Source organism: Balaenoptera ricei, chromosome 2 (assembly GCF_028023285.1).
Source record: "Balaenoptera ricei isolate mBalRic1 chromosome 2, mBalRic1.hap2, whole genome shotgun sequence".
Lineage (NCBI taxonomy): Eukaryota > Metazoa > Chordata > Mammalia > Artiodactyla > Balaenopteridae > Balaenoptera > Balaenoptera ricei.
The window spans coordinates 10,933,646-10,957,652 of NC_082640.1; the positions used below are offsets into that span (position 1 = coordinate 10,933,646).

The following is a 24,007-nucleotide window of genomic DNA, read 5'->3' on the forward strand; positions in this document are numbered from 1 at the left end:
TTGTAAGGAGTAGTAAATAAGCCATAGAAATCTGATGCACAGTACAATGAATACAGACAATAATATTGTACTATAATGATGTAATGTGATAAATATTGCTTCAATGGCAGTCATGTTACAATATATAAATGTATCAAAGTAACACACTGTACACCTTAAATTTACAAAATGTAACTAATTTATCAAATATAAAAAAGAAATCCTATATATTCCTTACTCTGATTCACTAATTATTTACATTCTACAGCATTTACTTTATCATTCATATGTTCTCAATATAAAACAGATGTTTAAAAATGTATATGTATACTATTTTTTTCTGAATCATTTGAGATATTGTATCTCTCTACCTATAAACACTTCAGCTTGTATGTCCTGAGAAAAGAGCATCCTCATACAAATCCACATTACAACGATCAAAGTTGGGAACCTTAATATTGATGAATTTTTTTTTATGAATAGTCCATATTAAAATTTCATCAATTCTCAGAGTAATGTCCTTTGTAGCTATTATCTATCCAGGATGAAATCCAGGATCATGCATTACATTTAGGTGCCACATCTCTAGTCTCTGATCTGAAACACGATTAAACAAAAAAGTATTTTTTCTAGTCTCCCAAAACACTTTTCTGATCAGTTTGCAAATTTTGCTGAGTTTTATAAGGTTTTTGTTTTACAAATTATGATCAGCATATTTTTAAGAATGTACCATACAGCAAACATACAGCTGTTGAAAAATAATGTATATTAAATGCATATAATAAATACTAAATTGTATATCTGTATGTTACTGTTGGCTACATTTTTTGCATGAAATAATAAAGTGCAATACTTTACATCATTAAATCAGGAAATAAAGATTATTTCTTAGTGAGTCCTTCATTTTTATGCTGTTCTTTTAAATTGTGTACTGCTTATGATATTCTAGTAAGATTAGGGTAGTTAATACTATTAACAATGCCTTTCTAAATATTTCACCCCATTTGGGGATTTTTAAAAATCTTCTATTGAAATAAATTAGACAATGCAAAATAACCAAAAAAAAATGAGGAGATACAGTTTTAAATAATGTGCTTAGACATCCTATCACTTTATGAAATCTGAATTTCAGTTAACAGTGCTATCATTCCCATAGACAATGGACTTGAGGACATGGGGAGGGGAAAGGATAAGCTGGGACAAAGTGAGAGAGTAGCATTGACATATATACACTACCAAATATAAAATAGATAGCTAGTTGGAAGCAGCTGCATCACACGGGGAGATCAGCTCGGTGCTTTGTGACCACTTAGAGGGGTGGGATAGGGAGGGTGGGAGGGAGGTGCAAGAGGGAGGGGATATGGGGATATATGTATACATATAGCTGATTCACTTTGTTATAAAGCAGAAACTAACACACCATGGTAAAGCAATTATAGTCCAATAAAGATGTTAAAAAAAAAAAATAGTGCTGTCATTCCTACCTAGCCATACCTGTTTCCACAAAAAAGTTCAGCAAAGAATCAATTGTATTACTCATTAATTAAAAGTTGTCCTTACACATAATATTAAGTAGAAATACCTTAAACCTTTTCCTTTAACAAGGTAATACCATCTTTTTCCTTTGAAGGGAATTGCAAAGGGAATTAGAAGGTAACATTAGAAAACTTATGTGGCAAAATTCTATTTGAATGCCGGCTGCCAAAAAAAAAAAAAAAATTACATTGTGTATACAATGAGAAATTTCATTTGTCATAAAAATCCAAGTGGTAATTTCAGTCACTGCTGATGAAACACTAAAACTTTTCAGAAGTTTTCTTAAAATACTAGTTTTTAAAATTTTTTCTGAAGATTTAACAAATGAACAAATTAAAGGGGAACTTTTCTCCTGCTCCTCCTCCTCTATTTTTTTTTTATTAAAAAAAGCATACATCTTTCTTAATCTCTTAAGATTGATACCCCCCTGGGAATAAATTATAGAAGTGTCAAACTGGTACATCAAAATGTATTTACCTTTTTTACAACTTGTGCACATATTTCAAAATGTACCCCAGAAAGTTTTCTTCCTATATTTTATGGAAGAAAAACACTGAGTTTCTGATTTAGAAAAGAATGAGGAATGAGTTTGAGGGGGGAAGGGTGGATTGAAGCAGAAGTTATATATTTCAGGTCTTCATAGTATAAACATTATGTAGAAATATCACTATTGTATTAAGGGTTTTGCTGATTAAGACACCTAAGTGCCAGAAGTATAAACCTGTGTTTTCACAATAGCAAAAACACAACATTTGGACATTTGAGTATCTGGATAGAAACCATACCTACCCTTGAAAGCCTGTTAAACCTTAAAGCTCTTACATTTGACCTAATTTACTAATATTGGACAGTGAGTTGTATTTTACTCAAGATTGCCCTCATTTGTTGTTTGCGGGTATTGCAATATGTTCTGGGAAGATAGTGGGTCTGTCCTAGAAGCTTAGAAACCTCGCTTTTTTACTCACTTCTTTTTCTCCAGTTCTAAACAATGTCTGGCACAGAAGCAGTGCCCAGTAATATTTTTGACAGATGGATTTTCAGACACATAAACCAATCAACAAACCAGTTGATCAGAGGTCCCTTCTTGGAGGTGTTGTGGCACTCAGTGCTAGGAACTGGTTCAGGCCGAAGAAGCTTAGAGCTTGGACCTTTGCAAGACCAGCCCCATGTGTTTATATGTCACAGACCCCTCTTCTTTCCATTCAACAGGCATGAGAGAAAAAGATGAGTCACAGACAATGAACATAACTCAGCTGGAAGTAACAAAGAATCAAGTCAGACATAATGCTCATCTGAAATCATTATTAGGGTAAACATCATCTTCTTTTCCATACACATATCTGATTTTTCGTTAGAACTGGAGGGAACGTATTCATCAATCAATGTTTGGAGTTAAAATGCTGCAATGAGCTAACCATGGGAAGATATATTTGTTCATTATTTCATCTGTTTAAGATGATGAAGTAATCTGCCTCCAGTCTCCAGCTTGATAAAATCACATCCAAAAATTAAGTGGAAATAGGTACATGCACATGAGTAGCTCCAACACACTCAGGAGATTTCTGTGCATATTTGGTTCAGTATGTATAATATTCATGAGGAGAGAACAGTTAGCAAACTGTGGTTATGCTTATACTGTTGTCCAAGAAGACTGCTACTGTTAGGACATGAATATATATTTGCATATCCTAAAATCAGGATTAGATAATATACTTTCATGCACTTATATCATGAATGGCTAGACGTAACAATAAGCTCAAAATGAAGCCCAGTGCAAAAAATTTTTAATTTATATTTCCTCACTATGAATATAGTCAATCTTTCCCTGTATTTCTATATGCTTACATATACATCTTATATTCACTTTTCTATTGTGTTCTAGATTTTTACTTCTTATAAGTGACTGTAGTAGTATTTTTCTTTGGACAAAAATACCACCTTAGACAGATCTTGGAACAATTCTGATTTGAATTATAAAATTATTAAACATGAATGGATTTTTTTTTTTTTTTGCCTGTGGACTATTTATTCAATCCCCACAACACCCAATACATAAGTACTATAAACAAAAAGACTAAATTCTCCATATTCGCTTTAATATAATAATCACTATAATTTGGGGGATATCATGTTATCTCAATTACTCCTCCTAACTACCAAGGGCATAGATTTCACTCTTCCTGATGTATGAATAAGGGGAGAGTCTCAGAATATATGAGAAACTTCCCAAGTCTCCTGTGAGTAAGTGGAGATAAGACTCAAATCTGTCTGTCTGACTCAAAGGCCATCCTCATACAAAGAGCCTGCTAGATTATAAATTGTCTAAGTCAGCAATCATTTGCAATTATGAACAGTTTCCTCTAGAAAAAACGTATGGCCTACTGTGAACACTGGAATGAATGCTGAGTGGGAACCAAACATACTGAGTGTACTGGTTTTCTATTACAAATTACCACAAATTTGGTATCTTAAAACAACACAAATCTATACTGCTTCTTACATGAAATATAATACACAGTTGACCCTTGAACAACACAGGTTTGAACTGTGCAGGTTCACTTACACATGGATTTTTCTCACTGCATATGTACTACAGTACTACATGATCCATGGTCGGCTGAATCCATGTATGTGGAACCACAGATAAGGAAGGCAGACTATAAAGTTATACACAGATTTTCAACTTCACAGGGGCCAGTGCCCCTAACCCTTTGTGGTTCAAGAGTCAACCACAGTTATATTCATTCTGATATTTCTATAGCTCAGAAGTCTGATATGGGTCTCACTGGGCTATCACCAAGGTGTGAGCAGGGCTGCATTTTCTTCTGGAGAGTCCAGGAGAGACGCTATTTCCTCGCCTTTTCCAGCTTCTTGAGGCCACCTCCATTCCTTGGCTTGTGGGCCCTTTCCTCCATCTTCAAAGACAGCGATGTAGCATTTCTCAAACGTCCCACCTTGTGTCCTTACATCTGTCTCTGACTACCGCTGGGAATGGTTCTCTGCTTTTCAGGACTCATGTGATTAGGCTGGACCCAACTGGAGAATCCAGGATAATCTCCCCATCTCAATGTCTGTAATTTAATCACATCTGAGAAGTCCCTTTTTGCCATGTGAAGTACCATTTTCACAGGTTGTGAAAACTGGAACATGCACATCTTTTGGGGTTTAGGGGGCACTATTCCGCTAACTACAATGAGCTAATGTATGAATGATTGACAGTCCAATTCCCCTGCCAGAGGTTTTTTAATACTTGGGGGAAGCTGATTGTTAACACAAGTGAATCTCTAATTAGCAGTCTAATAATGTAAACAAATAAAAAGAATGAAATACCTAAGGGAAGATCTAACAAAGTAAAATTTCAGCTGGTAGGGGAGAAGGAAGACTTTGAGAGGACTGAGTATTATATCTCATAGCAGGGCCCATTTTAAGGATAAAGCTGAAAAACTCTGGGACTTGAAAATGTGTTCCTCAGCTGGGAAGTGGAGCAAGTACTAGACGGAAGGGATGAAAATGGGCAGAATATCTGAGGAAAGGGGTAAGCAGCATAAACACAAGCTTTCCAATAGTTATCATAAAAGTAACAATATTTTTGAGCATTTAATATGTGCCAACTACTATGATTAGAACTTTATATTTATTACATCATTGAATCCTTATTTATTCTATAAAGCAGATGGTATTATCCCAATCTTATATATGGCGTAAATGAAGTTTAGGTTAGTTAAATAATTTAGCACAGTGCAAGTAAGTAATAGAGCCAGGATTCAAACCTCAATTAGACTTATTCCAAAGACTATGCTCTTAATTATTATATTAAACGATGGTAGAAATTCAGCTCTGAGATCAGCAACCAGGGAAATCCAACATGGTATGGAGTGTTCCAATAATTGAAAAGAACTAGTTAAAGACAAACAAGGTAAATGAGATAGTCAATAGCCCAAGAAGATTGGCGGCACTGGGAACTCTTCCACTGGCAAATGACCCTATTTTCCACTGGCAAATGACCCTATTATCTGCCAGACATTTAGTGCCTGGACTCCAATCCCTATAAACAGGACTAATGAAAGAAGATGTAAAAACTGAAAATTAGGCAAATGACAGACAAAAGTATAGGCCCAGGCAGTTAGATGGAGAATTTTGCTACTACAACTGGAGTAAAGTGATTAGAACCAGGTCACAAGGCTTAAGTAAGACCAAGAGCAAAAGTAATGATGTTGATTATGAGAATATGATGTTGAAGCTCTTTTAATCCATTCCAAGTTTGGGATTAGACTAGAGACTGATACTGGACTTAGTGTGCAAAAAGCCAAATATCTCCAGCTCTCCAGTCATGAAACAGAAGAGGGATGGGGAGTGTGAGATCCAAGTGCAACACAAAGATGTGCATCCCAGAGACAGGTTAGCCTTGCTGAGCAGTTTGCTTGGAGCTCAGCATCCCTATACTGTACCTGCTTTCAAAGAGTTTTCCATTTCTTTCTTCTGAGACTACACATTTTTTAAAGCTCTGCTTTTGGGGGGCCATTTTTTCCCCACCATCGACAGAGTTAGCAAAGCAGGGATTGTCGCTTTTAGATGTGGGTCATTTGTTAGATGGGTTTATCTGGAAATGCACATGAGCTGAAGTCGATCCAAAAGGCAAGAGAGGTAAGACTGAGAGGCTGGTAATGTGTCCCATGAAAGAGAAAGGAGATTGTACTGAAGACAGAGTTCATACTGTGACAGATGGATCTGAGGAAGATGAGCTTGTCATAAGCTTGTATTTCAACAACCTGGAAGTGAACAACCTGGATTTGAAGAGACAGTTACACATCAGTACTTGGCGATTCTGAAATCCTGCTACTATCCAGATGTCAGATCCTATTAGCTCTCCTATGACCACCAATCTAAAGAGAGATGCCAGGAACACAGTCTCTGGGCTGTCAGCACAGTTTTAAATCAAGTCATCTGAACGTTATCTTTGCTGTTCTTTACAAGCCCTTTGTTTACTGTGGGCCTAGGTCTAAATAAAGATTTTTAAATCACTTCATATTTTAACAGGATTTTTAACAGTCACACTGACATCTTCTCTAAGATACCAACACCACATCTTAGCTTCTCTCTCCAAATGGGATACAAGACTATATGTGGGAATTTCAGGTCTTTTTCTAGATTCACAGCTATAAATAAGTAAATTTTACCTTTGAGAGGCATCCCTTTCTGTTTTCTATATCCCATTTTCCCTATCAAGCAACAGATTTCCTCCTGTTGCCTTTAACTCCCAAGTCTTCTTTGTATTGTCCTTCTCAACACAGCACTGGTTGTTACAGACTTTTGCTGTCCCATCTTCCTTCTGATCCATGTAGAATTCATTCTCTAAGAATTCTAGTTTAAAAAATTGGTTATCCTAATATAATATGTGAGACAAAGTGCTAAATACCAATGGTAGTTAAGGAGTCTCTCTTTACATGTATCACTGATGTGTGTTTATATATGTGTTTGCTTATTCACTTATTTAACTATATCTATGAACACTTATTATGTGCCATGTACTATGCTAGCTGTTTTGCATACATTATCTCATTTATTGGGTCTTCGATGCTTTCTTTACCTTTGGCCCAAGGGATACATGTGGTCATTCCTTACTTCACAGTAACCACCTCAAGAATATATGAAAACGACTGCCCATATGAATTGCCTGGATACTATGATTAAAAACTTAACATATTAAAGCAGAGATACGTAGTATAATTCTAATAGTAAACCAAAAATTTTTTTAAATGGTTGGATAGCCCTTGGTAGAATACCCTACTGAGTTGTAACTCCTAGTCCTTAGGACAAGGAATGAACACTGTTAGATTTTCATGCAACCTGGCAAGGCCATCAGGACAGATATTTTTGGTCAAAGAGCACTTTACTGACTTCAAATTATAACATGTAGCTAGCTTTCTGTTCTGTCATTGAGGCAGGCCAGTTCTAGTTAAGTATGTGCTGAGGTCAAAGCTGAATCACAGGTATGCCCAAATATAGCTCATCTTTCTGAAAACTGTGGCCTCCTTTCCACAGCCGCTGTGTGTACAACATGCAAGTTATTAGCCTTATGCAGAGAAGCAGCCCCTTCTTAGAGAGAGTAGGTCCAGTGAAAAACACTGGCTTTTAAAATAAGGAGGAAAGTAGGAGTATGCAAATTAAATAAAGATAAGTTGTTAAAGGTTAACTAGTTTCTCCTGGTGGTGTTATAAGCAAATGGCATAGTCATTCTCTAGTTCTACAATATTTAAATGTTTTATTTCAGTCACATAGTGGGAGCTGAGAACAAATGTGGGTAAACCAGATACAAAATACCTTCACAGAACATAAGCTAAAACCTATTCCCTTAATCCTTCAGTGTTGAATCATATGTTATGTCTGGACCATAAATGTGAAGAATGCCAAAGTAGCTGGGCTATTGCCATGATCTTGTACACACACACACACACACACACACACACACACACACACACACACAATCATATCCATGCTGAAAATATGTTACCGTCATTGCTACTGTATTAGTTTTCTATTGCTGTGTAATAACTTATTGGAAACCTAGGGCTGATAACACCTATCGTTACGTCCCAGTTTCTGTTGATCAGAAGTCTGGCACAGTGAAGCTGGGCTCTCTGCTCAGGGTCTCACTAGACTAAAACCAAGGTTTTGGCCAGGCTATATTCTCATCTGGAGATCCAGGTCCTCTTCCAAATGTATTCACACTGTTGGAAGAACCTATAGATCCTTGCATTTATACAACTGAGGTTCCTGTTTTCTTGCTGGCTGCCTTAGCTCTTAGGGGCCACCCTCAGGTCCTAGCCACATGGCCCTCTCACAACAAGCTAATTTACTTCTTCAAAGCTGGCACTAGAATCTCTCTCCAGTCTGGGAAGGAGTCATTTAATGCAATATAATCACTTGAGCAACTATACCATCACCTTTGCTACATAACATAGCCTAGCAAGGGAGTGAGTACCTCGTTGTATTCACAGATGCCACCCACACTTAAGGGGAGGAGATCTGTAGAGCCTATGTGGGAGCAGAACCTTGGAGGCCATCTTAGAATGATGCCTACAACAACTATTACTCAGAACAAGGGCTGAACCCTGTGAATTATATGACTGAGGAGAGAGCAAAATGTTACTCACTTCCAGAACCTAGAAGTCAAGTGTAAACTGTCTCAAGATGAAGAACAGTGCTCTCCAAGAAAAAAACAAGAAAAAAATCCATAAATGTCTACCAAGTTTCCCAGAGGAAGACACTCAGGTCTAAATTTCACTGTATACTTTGAACTATGCCCAGTAGAGGTGCAAATTCCTATACAGACCGATAATAAGACTGACAAAGATTTATGGATGACTACCTAAATGATAGCTGTACCTCAGTTTTGGCAACTCCAAACCTTGTACCTCCTTTCTCCACTACACTCCTTCTTGTTATACCCAATAGCTGGCTACAAGCCAACGTGGCAACACTGCATTCTCTAGAGGTAGAGTAAAAAAAATCAATATTCAAATAGTAACTTTGACATCTTCTGTAGTAAGATTAAAACAACCAGGTGAGCAAGTTTTGATTCTGGAATACCTGCATACCTCAGAGATATTGTGGGTTTGGTTCCAGGCCACCGCAATAAAGTGAAATTGCAATAAAGCAATTCACATGAATTTTTTTGGTTTCCCAGTGCATATAAAAGTCATGCTTACAGCATTCTGTAGTCTATTAAGTGTACAATATCATTATGTCTAAAAAACCAATATACAGACCTAACTTAAAAAATGCTTTACTCATAAGAAAAAGTGCTAATCATCATCTGACAACACAGGGTTGCCACAAACCTTCAATTTGTAGAAAAGCACAATATCTTTGATGCGTAATAAAGCAAAGCACAATAAAATGAGGTATGCCTGTATATCTCCTGTATAATCACCTCCCCTTGAATGATGGTGGACCTGTAAATATGATGAGATAGGCTCTCCTTTGATTAAGTGACATTACATGGCAAAGTGATGGGATAGTCATTCCCATGACTTATATAATGATTATATTATATAAGACTCCATCTGAACAGACCAGAGAGATTTTCTTGGTAGCCTTGAAAAGTAAGGGTCACATGAGTAGGCCTTGAGGAGACTTCTAGGAGCTGAGAGTAAGCCCAGGTTGGCAGCTAGCAATAAAATGGGGACCTCACACATACAGTTGAAAGGAACCTAATTCTGTCAATGACCTGAATGAACTTGAAAGAAGTCCCTGAGCCTCAGATCAGATCACATCACAGGCGACCCCTTGATTTTGGCTGAGACCCTGTGCAGAGGAACCAGCTAACCTCTGACTGAAAAGCTAATCAGTTGAAACTGTGTGATAATATGATTGTGTTGCCTTAAGCTGTTAACTCTGTGGCACTTCTTCATGTAGCATAGAGACCTAACATATAAACAAATTGAAACATAAATAAAATAAGCAAACTAGCAAAATTAGCTTTAGGAATTTTCTGCAGCAACACCTCTCAATAACTGAATCCCAACTGGTCTCACTGAGTAGCTACAGTATTTCCAGGCATTTAAAATGTATTGAAAACAAAAATATACCTAAAAAAACCCCCACATTTTTTGGTGGTACTCCAGAGGACTGGAGATGACAAACTAAAGCAAAAACTCCTTAAGTGATGAAAGAATGCCAAACCAGTGGGGATTTAATCATCTAATTCCAACAAGGTTAAAAGAAAATCTGAATAATTAATTATGATAGATATTATGTGTATTCACATATATGCACAGAAGCAAAGGGCACTTACTCTGAAAGCTGTTCACTGAGAAGACTCGAGGATGATAGAATCCTGCTTTGCAAATGCACTGATAGGCTCCAAGCACGAATCCTAGGCCCTTAATCGGCATACACTATGAGAAAGAAAAGACAGCAGTACCGTTGATCATAGTTTACTTCACAGTATAAAGACTCACAGATATCCATCATTGCAAATGGTAACAGAAATATCACATTTTCCAGAAATAAAGTATCTCATTTTTGAACTTTATTTTAGGTTTGTTTGCCAACAGACATTTTTTTAGAAGTAGTTTTCTTTCTAAATATATGCCATTACAGCTGCAGTTGCCATACATCTTTAACTCATTCAGTTGCCATAGGAAGTAATTATAGTTTTTTTTAATGCCTCACATATCATCTTATTGCCTTAAGAGATATTTCTGAAGCCTATAAAAATATTTTAAAAAGTGATTCCATGCTAAATATTTCCACCAAAGCAAAGATAGGTAGGTAAATGGACAGACAGATACATAGAATTTAAGATGTGAAAATTGCCTTTAAGAATTAAATATTCATCAAATTTCATCCTCTGATTAAAAAATACAAATTGATGGAATAACAAAACAAGTAAACTTTAAAGTATAATTTACAAGAGGAAAAAAAGATAAATTAATGATCCGAAGTGCTCTTTACCTAAAATCTGTTTCATAGATAAATGTTCTACATGTACATAAACATGAAAAAAAATGATTGGCTTTCCAAATATATCACACCAATAGACATGATGGACATCCCAAAAGCTTAATATTGCCTTCTTTCAAGAATATCACTGAACCCTAGCAAAATTCAGTTTAACATACTTCATTTCTTTTTTTTTTTAACAACTTTATTGGAGGATAATTGCTTTACAATGGTGTGTTAGTTTCTGCTTTATAACAAAGTGAATCAGCTATACATATACACATATCCCCATATCTCCTCCCTCTTGTGTCTCCCTCCCACCCTCCCTATCCCACCCCTCTAGGTGGTCACAAAGCACCGAGCTGCTCTCCCTGTGCTATGCGGCTGCTTCCCACTAGCTATCTATTTTACATGTGGTAGTATTTATAAGTCTATGCCACTCTCTCACTTCGTCCCAGCTTACCCTTCCCCCTCCCGTGTCCTCAAGTCCATTCTCTACGTCTGCGTGTTTATTCCTGTCCTGCTCCTAGGTTCTTCAGAACCTTTTTTTTTCTTTTAGATTCCGTATATATGTGTTAGCATACGGTATCTGCTTTTCTCCTTCTGACTTACTTCACTCTGTATAACAGACTCGAGGTCCATCCACCTCACTACAAATAACTCAATTTCGTTTCGTTTTATGGCTGAGTAATATTCCATTGTATATATGTGCCACATCTTCTTTATCCATTCATCTGTCGATGGACCCTTAGGTTGTTTCCATGTCCTGGCTATTGTAAATAGAGCTGCAATGAACATTGTGGTACATGACTCTTTTTGAATTATGGTTTTCTCAACTGACTCAATTGCTGGGTCACATTGTAGTTCTATTTTCAGTTTTTTAGGGAACCTCCACACTGTTCTCCATAGTGGCTGTATCAACTTACGTTCTCACCAACAGTGCAAGAGGGTTCCCTTTTCTCCACACCCTCTCCAGCATTTATTGTTTGTAGATTTTTTGATGATGATGGCCATTCTGACTGGTGTGAGGTGATACCTCATTGTAGTTTTGATTTGCATTTTTCTAATGATTAGTGATGTTGAGCATCCTTTCATGTGTTTGCTGGCAATCTGTATATCTTCTTTGGAGAAATGTCTATTTAGGTCTTCTGCCCAGTTTTGGACTGGGTTTTTTGTTTTTTTGATATTGAGTTGTATGAGCTGCTTGTAAATTTTGGAGGTTAATCCTTTGTCAGTTGCTTCATTTGCAAATATTTTCTCCCATTCTGAGGGTTGTCTTTTCATGTTGTTTATGGTTTCCTTTGCAAAAGCTTTTAAGTTTCATTAGGTCCCATTTGTTTATTTTTGTTTTTATTTCCATTTCTCTAGGAGGTGGGTCAAAAAGGATCTTGCTGTGATTTATGTCATAGAGTGTTCTGCCTATGTTTTCCTCTAAGAGTTTTATAGTGTCTGGCCTTACATTTAGGTCTTTAATCCATTTTGAGTTCATTTTTGTGTATGGTGTTAGGAAGTGTTTGAATTTCATTCTTTTACATGTAGCTGTCCAGTTTTCCCAGCACCACTTATTGAAGAGGCTCTCTTTTCTCCACTGTATATTCTTGCCTCCTTTATCAAAGATAAGGTGACCCTATGTGCGTGGGTTTATCTCTGGGCTTTCTATCCTGTTCCATTGGTCTATATTTCTGTTTTTGTGCCAGTACCATACATACTTCATTTCTGCTACATTCAATTACATAAGGATGGAATAACTTCCATTAAAATACAGTTTATCAGTAAAATAGGGTGTTTCAAGAATTTGATCAACACTGAAATTTCTTTTTTGATAGCTCTCTACCAAGATCCCAACACTTTACCTTTTTGACATTATAACCTATTAGAGGAGCTTAGAATTTAGTGAATTTGAAAGTTATAAATAGTGACCCTCTGATACAGAGGCCCTTGAGAGAAAATTCTAAATTATCTAAATAATAATCCCTCAATCTAAGCTTTAATGATTAGTAATAAGATCAAAATTACATATCATGAAAATTCCAGCAAACAGTAAAGTATTTATATGTAAGGTAGCAAGAGCTAATACATGCTCTAAATTCATAGGTTATAGCAAGAAAATCTTTTGAAAAAGAGCTTTCTAAAAGACCTTGAATATTTTATTTCATTAATACCCTTTTTTTTTTCACCCAACACACTCATATCCAATTATGTCTTGCAATTGAAAACACAGTTCTTGACCCAGAGCAAAATACAAGGACAGATAAGTACCAGTCAATTCAACTGGGTTGGCAAGTAGTTATGAGAGAACTATCGTATGTGTAGAGAATTCCTCCAGGACCTAAATGAAATAACACATCCTACTTATAAAGGTCTAGTGATATATAGTGAGTCAGATCCTATTTCTGAATTGTATAAATAAAAAGGCAATTATAACACTTACTTTGGAGAAGCACTAGTATTATAAGAGATCATACTGTTTGTGGTCAGTCAGAAAACATATGCTTGAATTCTGACTTACTAGTTATGTGAATTTGGGGCTGTTCTCTTAACTTCTCTGAGACTTATTTTTTTTAACTTGTAAGAACAATCATTCAATTAGATTCAGGAACACTCTGAAGAAAGCAGAACTACCAAGATGTCCTAATAGGTGAAATACGGGGTATAAGAGGAAGAGAAGAATAAAGGATAACTCCCAGGTTTTTGGCCTGAGCAACCTTAAGAATGCAGTTGCCATCAAGGATCTGGGAAAGGCTGCAGGTGGAGTTGATTTGGAGAAGAGAACACAAGTTCAGTTTTGCAAATGTTAAGTGTGAAGCATCTATTTGAAATTTAATTCCTGATATCAAATAAGTAGTCTGATAAAGTAGTATGGAGTTTGGGAGAGACGTCTGGGCTCTATAATTTGGGATTCATTTGCATAAAGATGATAGACAAAGCCATGAGATCAGATAAGACTAGATCACTAAGGGAGTGCCTGTAGGCAGTGAAGTTAATAGATCCAAAGGGATGAGACTCAGGACACTCCAAGGCTAAAAGGTTAGGCAGAAAGGAAGAAGCAAAGGACACTGAGAAGAGCAATTCAGTGAGGTATCATTATTTAATTAACTAGATTGTGACACTAAGTGCATAACATGGAATTTCTTATGAGTTACATTTATTAAACATTCATCCAGCCAAGATATATCCAAGCAAACTAAGTCTTAGATACTAAGAATATAGCAGTGCACTTTAAATATTCTGCTTCACTGGAATTTGAAGGTTAGTGCTATTCATTTAATCAGCACTAATTCCCTGGTAATGTGACTTGGCACTGCAACAGTGACTCAGTTGAGAATTTTAAATGTTTAAGGCAGATCTGAAAGTTTATCGGAATAAGAGTATCTCTTTAATATAAGCTAACTATAGAGCTGAAAGAAAATGAAGTTTTTAAGAAAATCTATTGATTAGATAAACATCAATAGATTTTGATTAGATAATTAGCTGATTCGATAAACATCACCAAATATAAAGTCCCCTGAACTTAAAAAAAAAAAATGCTTCCTAATTTTATTATGGGAAACACTGCAATATGAATTATTAGTTCCCTCAAACGCTTTGTTCTAGTCTTAAATTATCTTATATCCTTAAAGAAAATTTTTTAAATGTTCAACCAGTTAAATTCAATAAAAGAGTATCATCTGTTACAGTGGAGAAAAAAAAAAAAAAAGAATATCATTCCGCTACACACACTCTGTGTGTAACCGAATGTGCTGTTGCTTACACACACTTGTCTTGGAGTGTACAAGTGATCTTAGATTATTTTTCTATTAATGATTGTAATTTTGCACTCAACTTGCCATACTTTTGTGTTCCATCCACCACCACCATTCTGTAGCTACTCCAATTTGGCCACGTCCCAACCAAACTTACATATTTTCAAGATGAGGCAATTAGTTTATTAGTCTAGCTAATTTCTTTTTTAGTCTCCATAAGTATGGTGACTACTTAACCTACGTTTACTGTAATTGGACTGAGTAACTGCTTTTAATATTTTTTTCTCCTTAGGGATTTAGAATATAAACATAGATCCTCACTAGATACAGGAGAAAAAAATCTTCAAAATTTTACCATAACATTCATTTAAGATGTTCATTTTAGATATTAAAGATCTTTATTTTATATACTCAAATCTAAATCTTTCTACTTTATCTTCACAAAAGTCCAAAAGGGTGGAAATGGAAAAAGCAGCACTTCTTCTTCCATAAGGGTAGCTCTTCCATGAGAGCCTTTGATAAAAATTAAGCTCTTCATATTAAGAGTTAAGGCACCCTTATGAGTGAGGTAGGTACTCAAAAGATTGGATGCCTTCTTTGATGAACCTTACCAAGCCATCAGCAGAGACTTCCTAAGGAGAGATCTTGAGAGCCCACAATCAAAGTTAGGTTCCTAGGAGTAATCCAGATCCAAATGGGAAGAGATGTTGGTTAAGAGTTTAGAGAAAAATGGATAGATTGCTAGAAGTATAAAACCTACCAAGTCTGAGTCATGAAGAAATAAAAATTATGTACAGACCTATAACTAGCAGGGAGACTGAATCAGTAATCAAAAATCTCCTAAAAGAGAAAAGCCCAGGGCCAGATGGCCTCAACAGACAAACATTTAAAAAATAATTAAGATCAGTATTCCTCAAACTCTTCCAAAAATTGAGAGAGAACAGATCCTAACTTATTTTATGAGGCCAGAATTACCCTGATATCAAAGCCAGACAAAGACACTACAAGAAAAGAAAACTGCAGACCAATAATCCTGGTTAATATTGTTGTGAAAATCTTCAACAAAATACTAGCAAACCATATTCAACATCACATTAAAAGGACTATACACCATGACAAAGTGGGGTTTATTCTTGGGATACAAGGAGGTTCATGTTACAAAAATCAGTCAATGTAATACACCACATCCATAGAATTAAGGACAAAAACTATAGGATCATTTCAATTAATGCAGAAAAAGCATTTGATAAAATTCAATACCTTTTAATGATAAAAACCTCAACAAATTAGGAATAGAAGGAAACCATCTCAACATAATAATAGTCATATATGATAAGCCTACAACCAACATCATGCTCAATGGTGAAAAGCTGAAAGCTTTTCTTTAAGATCAGAAACAAGGCAAGGATGCCCACTATTACCACTTCTATTCAACATAGTACTGCAAGTCCTAGCCAGAGCAATTAGGCAAGAAAAAGAAATAAAAGGCATCCAAAAGAAAAAGAAGAAGTACAATTACCTTTGTTTGCAGTTGACATTATCTCATATGTAGAAAACCCTAAAGATCCCCACTGTCTGCCACAAATAAACTTTTAGAACTAATAAACATATTCAGCTACATTCCAAGATACAAAATCAACATACAAAATTGGTTGAGTGTTTATACACTAACAATGAACAATCCAGAAGGAAATTTTAAAAAACAATCCCATTTACAATAGCTTCAAAAAGAATAAAATAGTTAGGAACAAATTTAACCAAGGAGGTGAAAGACTTATAAACTGAAAACCATGAAACATTGCTGAAAGAAATGAAAGAAGACATAAAAAGGAAATGACATCCAGAGGAAAGGGGGTCCAAGATGGCAGCAGAGACTGATAAATAGCAAGGAGATTGAATCAGTAATCAAAAACCTCCCAACAAACAAAAGTACAGGATAAGATAACTTCACTGGTGAACTTTACCAAACTTTCAAAGAAGATCTAATACCTATCCAAAAAACTGGAGAGGAGGGAACACTCCCAAACTCATTTCATTAGGTCAGAATTACACTGATACCTAAACCAGACAAGGATAACACTGAAAAAAGAAAATCACAGGCCAATATCCTTGATGAACATATACCCAAATATCCTCAACAAAATATTAGCAAACCAAATGCAATAATACATTAAAAGGATCACAAACCATGATCAGTGGAATTGGTTCCACAGATGCAAGAATGGTTCAACATCTGCAAATCAATCAACATGATTCACCACATTAACAAAATGAAAGATAAAAATCATATGATCATCTCAATAAATGCAGAAAATGCATTTGACAAAATTCAACATGCATTTATGATAAAAAAAAAAACTGTCAACGAAATGGGTGTAGAAGGAACATACCTCAACATAATGAAGATCACATATGACAAATGACAAACACACAGCTAACAGCACACTCAATGGTGAAAAGCTGAAAGCTTTTCTTCTAAAATCAGGAACAAGGCAGGATACCCAGTCGCCCCACTGTTAATCAACATAGTATTGAAAGTTCTAGCCACAGCAATTAGGTAAGCAAAATGAATAAAAGGCATCAAAATAGGAAAGGAAATAGTAAAACTATCACTATTTGCAGATAACATGATATCATATACAGAAAACCCTAAACACCCCTCCAAAAAACTGTTAAACTAATAAATGCATATCAGTTGATGCAGTTGATAATTCAGTTAATATACAAAAATCTGTTGCATTTCTATACACTAATAATGATCTATCATAGAGCAAAATCAAGAAAACAATCTTATTTAACAATCACATCAAAGGAATAAAATACCTAGGGATAAATTTAACTAAGGATGTACACTGGAAACTATAAAGCACTAATGAAAGAAACTGAGGAAGACACAAATAAATGGAAAGACAGTGCATGCTTATGGAGTGGAAGACTAAATATTGGTAAAATGTCCATACTACCCAAAGCAATCTACAGATTCAATGTAATCCCTATCAAAATTCCAAAGGCATTTTTCACAGAATTAGAACTAGTTATAAAATTGGCATGGAAACCCAAAAGTCCCCAAATAACCAAAGCAATCTTGAGAAAGAACAAAGCTGGAGGTCATCATGCGCCTTGATTTCAAACTATACTACAAAGCTATAGTAATCAAAACAGTATGGTATTCACTTTGCTGTACAGTAGAAACTAACACAACATTGTAAAGCAACTATATTCCAATAAAAATTAATTTTAAAAAACAGTATAGTATTGACATAAAAACAGACACATAGATCAATGGAACAGAAAAGAGAGCCAAGACATAAACCCACACATATATGGTCAATTAATTTATGACAAAGAAGGCAAGAAGATACAACGGGGAAAGAATACTGTCTTCAATAAATGGTGTTGGGAAAACTGGACTGCTACCATGCAAAAGAATGAAATTGGACCACTATCTTACACCATATACAAAAATTAACTCAAAATGAATTAAAAAATTGAATGTAAGACCTGAAATCATGAAACTCCTAAAATAAAACATAGATGGCAATCTCCTTGACATCTACGACATTTTCGTGGATCTGACTCCAAAGGCAAGGGAAACAAAAGCAAAAATAAACAAATGAATCTACATCAAACTAAAAGGATTCTGTACAGAGAAGGAAATCATCATCAAAATGAAAAGGCAACCTACTAAATGGGAGAAGATATTTGCAAATCATATATCCAATAAGGGGTTGATATATAGAACTCAATAACCAAAAAAGAACTGCCATATGATCCAAAAATCTCACTTCTGGGTGTATATCTAAAAGAATTGAAAGCAGAGTCTTGAAAAGATATTTGCACACCCATGTTCACTGCAGCATTATTCACAACAGCCAAGAGGTGGAAGTAGCTCAAATGTTCATCAATGGATAAGTAAAGAAAATGTAAAGAAAATAAGAGTAAGTAAAGAAAATACAATGGAATTATTATTTAGTCTTAAAAAAGAAGAAACTCCTGTCACATGCTACAACATGAATGAACCTTGAGCACTTTATTCTCATTGAAATAAGCCAGTCACAAAAAACACATATACTGTATAATTCCTCTTATATATAGTATCTAAAGTAATTAAACTCACAGAAAACTAAAGTGGAATGGTGGTTGCCAGGGACTAGGGCAAGAGGGAAATGAGAAATTGTTTAATGGGCATAGAGTTTCAATTTTGTAAGATGAAAAAGTTCTAGAGATCTGTTCCACAACAACGTGAATATAATTTATACTACTGAACTGTACACTTAAAAATGATTACGATGGTAAACTTTACGTTACATATTTTTACCACAATTAAAAATTTTTGAAAAAAAGAGTTAGAGCAAAATAGTCTTTCTCCCTCAACAATATGTACGTAAAGACTACAGGTCATATTGCAACACATAACTGGCATGACATATAATCCATCTCAACTCCTGGTAAAACATAACTGCAGAGCAAAACCTGGCCAGCTTGACAGTCATGAAGATTTTGTATAGAGGTACTATTGAGCAGTGAAATGGCTAAAAATGAAGGCTAAAATTAGATACGTACAGGGGAAGTCTTTTCTGGCAGTTAATGGAAACAATGCTTGTGCCCAAGGATCACATTTACATGTCATTCTGAAGAAAAACTAATTTAACTGAAAGAAGTAGGCAAAAGATGCAAATACAATAGAATTTATATAATTCAAAATCCTCTAGAAACCTTTAAATACTTTTCTTTCTTTTTTTTTTTTTTTTACTTTGTTTTGGAATCTTCCTAAAATGTGAAACACTTTCTGGCTTCTCTGAATTGAACACCATAAACAGAATTTAACATTTTCTTCAGTAGTCAGAATCATTACTTTGAACAATAGGTACTGAACTATGCTGAAATACACTAATGCCCTCTGGAGCTATTAAAAGTTTATGGCTATTTTCTCATATACCAAATAGCCCAGACTGCTGTACTGTTTTCTTTCTTTTATTTACTTTTTATGTTTTCTTTTTCCTTCTTTGTTATCATATTTTAATTGTAAAATATAGTTACTTCTAGACATGTCTTTTCTCTCCTATATTATGGTTATAATTGCCTGTATACATGGAAACTAGATCACCAAACATACAAAGCAAGAGTACATGAGATAATACATAACAAAGTAAGAGTAAATAACATAATAGTAAACAGTTCATGTTTACTGAGTGTTTGGTCTATGCCAGGTCCTGTTCTAAGCAATGTGTAAGTATTAACACATTTAATCCTACATCAATTTTATCATTATCTCCATCTTAAAGATGAGAAAATTAAGGCATAGACTGCTAAGGTAACTTGCCCAAAGCGTTAACTGGCAGAGCCAGAATTCAATCCCAGGAGTCTGGCTCCAAAGAGAGTAATAACTACTCTCCCATACACAGGAGTGGATGCTACTGTCTGGTCACTTTGGAATCTACTTTGTTTCAAGAACTTTATTTTTCCATTCTTCTTGTTTTTAAGCAATATTCCAAATGGATCAGTTTGCTGGATCATTAGGCTTCGGGTATGTGAAAGTTATTAATTTTTAAATGCATATATGAAATGTATTTTAAGAAATGTGGTTAATTCTTACACCTGTTACAAATTTTAAAAATAAGCCTCTCCCTTCCCAAAGCAGAGTTCCCAAAGCTCAGATCTTAGAAAACAAATCTTCATTTCAGATCATATAAGTAGAGTAACTCTTCTCTACCTGAATTCCTGAAAATAGAAGCCCTCTGGGTCTAAGGAGAATCAGGAGGCCAGTTCACAGATGCTTAGTCCCAAACTAAACTCAGCAAGCAAAGCAATGGAAACCAGAGAGTTCACGGCAGTCCAGATTGTCACTTCTTTCTCTCTGGTGGCCAAAACACGGTTCCACTCTGCTTTGACAGAAGATGTATCTAATTCCAGAAAGGGTTTCCTACTATAATGAATTTACTGAGCCTTATTCAAAACGCAGATTGCAACACCACAAAGGCATAGAGAAAAGTGAAAGGCCCGACACCGGAAAGACGAAGTAGCAACTGGGGCTTCTACATTATTTTAAAAAGCAAGCAACCTTTATTTTTATTTTACTCCTTCAATGAAACTTGTGAAGAAATACTGTAAAATGTTGAATCTGGTAATTTGCGAGTGGGTTTGGGGGGACTTGGTATTAAAACAGGTTAATTATCCTAACATCCAGTGACTTCTCCACAACTATCAGCAGTTTATTAAAACAAAAGGAAAACACTGAAACAGAGGAAATCTAAAAGGCCCCCAGGCAATTATAGGGTACACATCACCCACATATTTCATCAAACAATTTTCCAGGAAAACAAGAACTCATGAATAACACATAGTGCAGTATTTCACCAGGGAGAAAAAGAACTACATTTTGTCTCTATTATTCATTAGCTGCCAGATAACATGGTTTGAAAAGCTTTGATGGACTGGAGCAGGGTTGGGGGTGGAAGGATGTTTTCTTTTAGGATATAGTTAAAATGAAAAAAGAAACTGTTTTCTATTATTAATTTTTGAAAAGTTCTTGTTATATTCAGTGGAGCCCTCTCTCACAACACAGGGCTAAGGAAGCCGATGCAGCATCTGGAGCAGACACATTACAAGTACTGACGCACAGCAAGATGCTTTGCGGGAGGTTGAAATTGACTCAGGAAAACGTTAGGATTGTATCTCATTGAGTGAGCAAGCCAATTTTTCTAGACCTTCTTACAGAAAAAAGTCCCAAACGCTCGATAAAGGTAAGTTCTTAAGCTCAACACTTTAAAAAAAATAAAACAATGCCCCCCACTAAACCACAAATTCACTATGTTCTGCCTTTGACACCCTGTGCTTCCTGTGGTCACAGATCATAAGCAATGGGGACTTCCTTCTCATTACTGACTTAATTTAGCTCTTGCTTACTGAGCCCCATTGTGTGCTCTTTGCTACAGCAACAGAGAGGAACAAAATCATGGTCTAGTTCTCAGAGAGCTTACCACCCACAGGTAGAAAAGTAAAATCAAAGTTGCTGTATGGTGCTCTACCATGTTCACGGCTAAAGGGCTTCACATATATTTGTTTTTGAGTAGTCCATCTTTACACATTTTTCTGGTATCAATTGTTTGTTAAAATACAAATTGCTGTACTAAGAACAGAAATCAATGAAAGAATATATAATATGATTTCAACTTTATAAATTCAAAAACGTAAAATTTTTGTAAAGTACTATTTTAGCATATATACATATGTGAAACGATAAAGAATCGAAGTGATAACATAAATTTCAGGATAATGGTTACCTTTTGGGGGGGCAGATGGGTATAGGAATGACAGAGGAGAATACAGGGGCTTCTTAGGTAATGGTAACAATCTATTACTGAAATGAGGGAAGGAAGAAACTGACTTTAGTTTCTGGCTGTGATACATTATTTTATAGCAGGATGAAGTTTTCACCAAAAACAATTAGAATATCTGGATAAAATGGAAGGAAGGAAGGAAGAAACAAAGGAATGAAGGAACAAACAAATGACTGAACTCACCTACTTACCTATGAGGAGGCGTCAGAAAGCTGCCAATGGAGCCAAAATTGAGAAGCCAAGATCACAGAAAGAAGAAAAATGCACAGATGTACTATATTCTTTATTTATGTATCAAACTGAGTATTTGATGATGTGAGGCATTGGGGAAAGACTGAGAATCCGGACAAATGGAAGCTGGTAAGGAGTAGAGAAGCCTGCAAAGTTTTCGTAATCTTACAGTCCAGAGGAGAAAAATAATCAATTTGAGCACTTCAAAAATACTCAAGCCTTAAGGACACAATCCCAGACAGAATGAAGTAACAAAGAATAAGACTGAGACTCAAAATTTGTTGTTGAATTCTTAAGCTGTCTGCGGTGAAAATCAAAGAAGCAAAGCAGATGCTAAAGAGAAACAGGGTTGAGTTTCTGGTAGTATCGCAATGTTACATTCCTAAATTGGAGTTTAGGAATTTCCGAGGATGAAGGGCCCTAGTAAACATCTCAGTGAGCTCCCCAGTGCTATATCCTAGAAGTAAGAGTAAATAAGGAGCAGTTTGAGACTTTCATTGACTTCTGTCCAGCTGTGGGACAGATCAAGTACTGTAGATTAAGATGATCTGTCTCTATCTAGTTACTCATCAGAGACAGGGTAAGAAGGTAATGAATCCAGAACCACTACAACAAAACTATGTGTGGCATTCACTCTTAAATTATCAAACACTAAGAAATAAACACAATATAAACAGATCGACAAATGACCAGACACTCAAGCTACTGATAGATTTTTAAATAACTATAATCAACGTGTCCAAGAAAGCGGAGGACAACTTTTAGAAAAATTGGAATCTAATTTTTAGAAAAACAATAAAATATTCTGGAATATTCCAGAACTAACAAAACCAAGACAGGATACCAGAGAAGCCAGGGTAAGCCAAAGAGAAGACAGATTAGCAAAAACTGTCCAGTCTGAAGCTTGAAAACTAAATTGAATAGAAATATACAAAAGAACACAAAGGACATAACGAATCATAGAAAAGGGATCTAATATACTTGTACTTAGAGTCACATAAAGGGAGAGGACAGAAGCAATATTAGATAAAATATATCTAGCTATACATCCCAAAGTGGATAAACACACATCATAGTCTAACTAGAAAACCAAACACACAAAAAAATCTTAAAATAGCCAGGGGAAAAAAAAAGATCATACTTACAAATAAGTAGCAACAAGTTTGACAACTGTCTTCAAAACAGAAATAAAAGAAACCAGAAAATAATGGAACGACATCATTAAAGTGCTAAAAGAAGGGAAAACCCTAGAATTGTTTCCCAAGAGAAAATACCCCTTCAAATGTGAAATACATAAAGGTGTTTCAAGTCAAACAAAACCTGAAAAAAAAATACCTTATCACCAGACCTATGACAAAAGAAATGCCAAAAGAATTTTCAAGCAAAAGGAAAATTATGCCAGACAGAAGCACAAAAATGCAGGACAGAATGAACAGCAATGTAAAGTAAATATGTGGGTAAATCTAAAATAGATATTACAAGGTACTAATAGTAATAATAACGTCTCGTGAGCTTTAAGGTATATATTGAATTAAAATGCAAGGCAAAAGGCAGGGGGAAGGGTAAATGCAGGTAAAAGGTGCTGATACCCTATTTCGTCTGGGTAAGGTAAAAGAAATAACTTATATTTGTTTGTAATAAGCTAAGGATATATGTTGTAATCCATAGAGTAACTACTAAAAGTATAGAAAAATAGTGTATAACAGGCAAAGAAAAAAGGAGAATACTAAT

General features: G+C 35.4%; 1 protein-coding gene across 1 annotated transcript in view; it reads right to left on the reverse strand.

Annotated features, from left to right (window-relative positions):
- Positions 1-24,007, reverse strand: part of GPR158 (G protein-coupled receptor 158) — a 327,082-nt gene that overhangs the window by 152,868 nt on the left and 150,207 nt on the right. Inside the window, exon 3 of the mRNA XM_059915293.1 lies at positions 10,313-10,415. Within this exon, the coding sequence (XP_059771276.1) occupies positions 10,313-10,415 (103 nt within the window). The remainder of the gene's footprint in view (positions 1-10,312; positions 10,416-24,007) is intronic.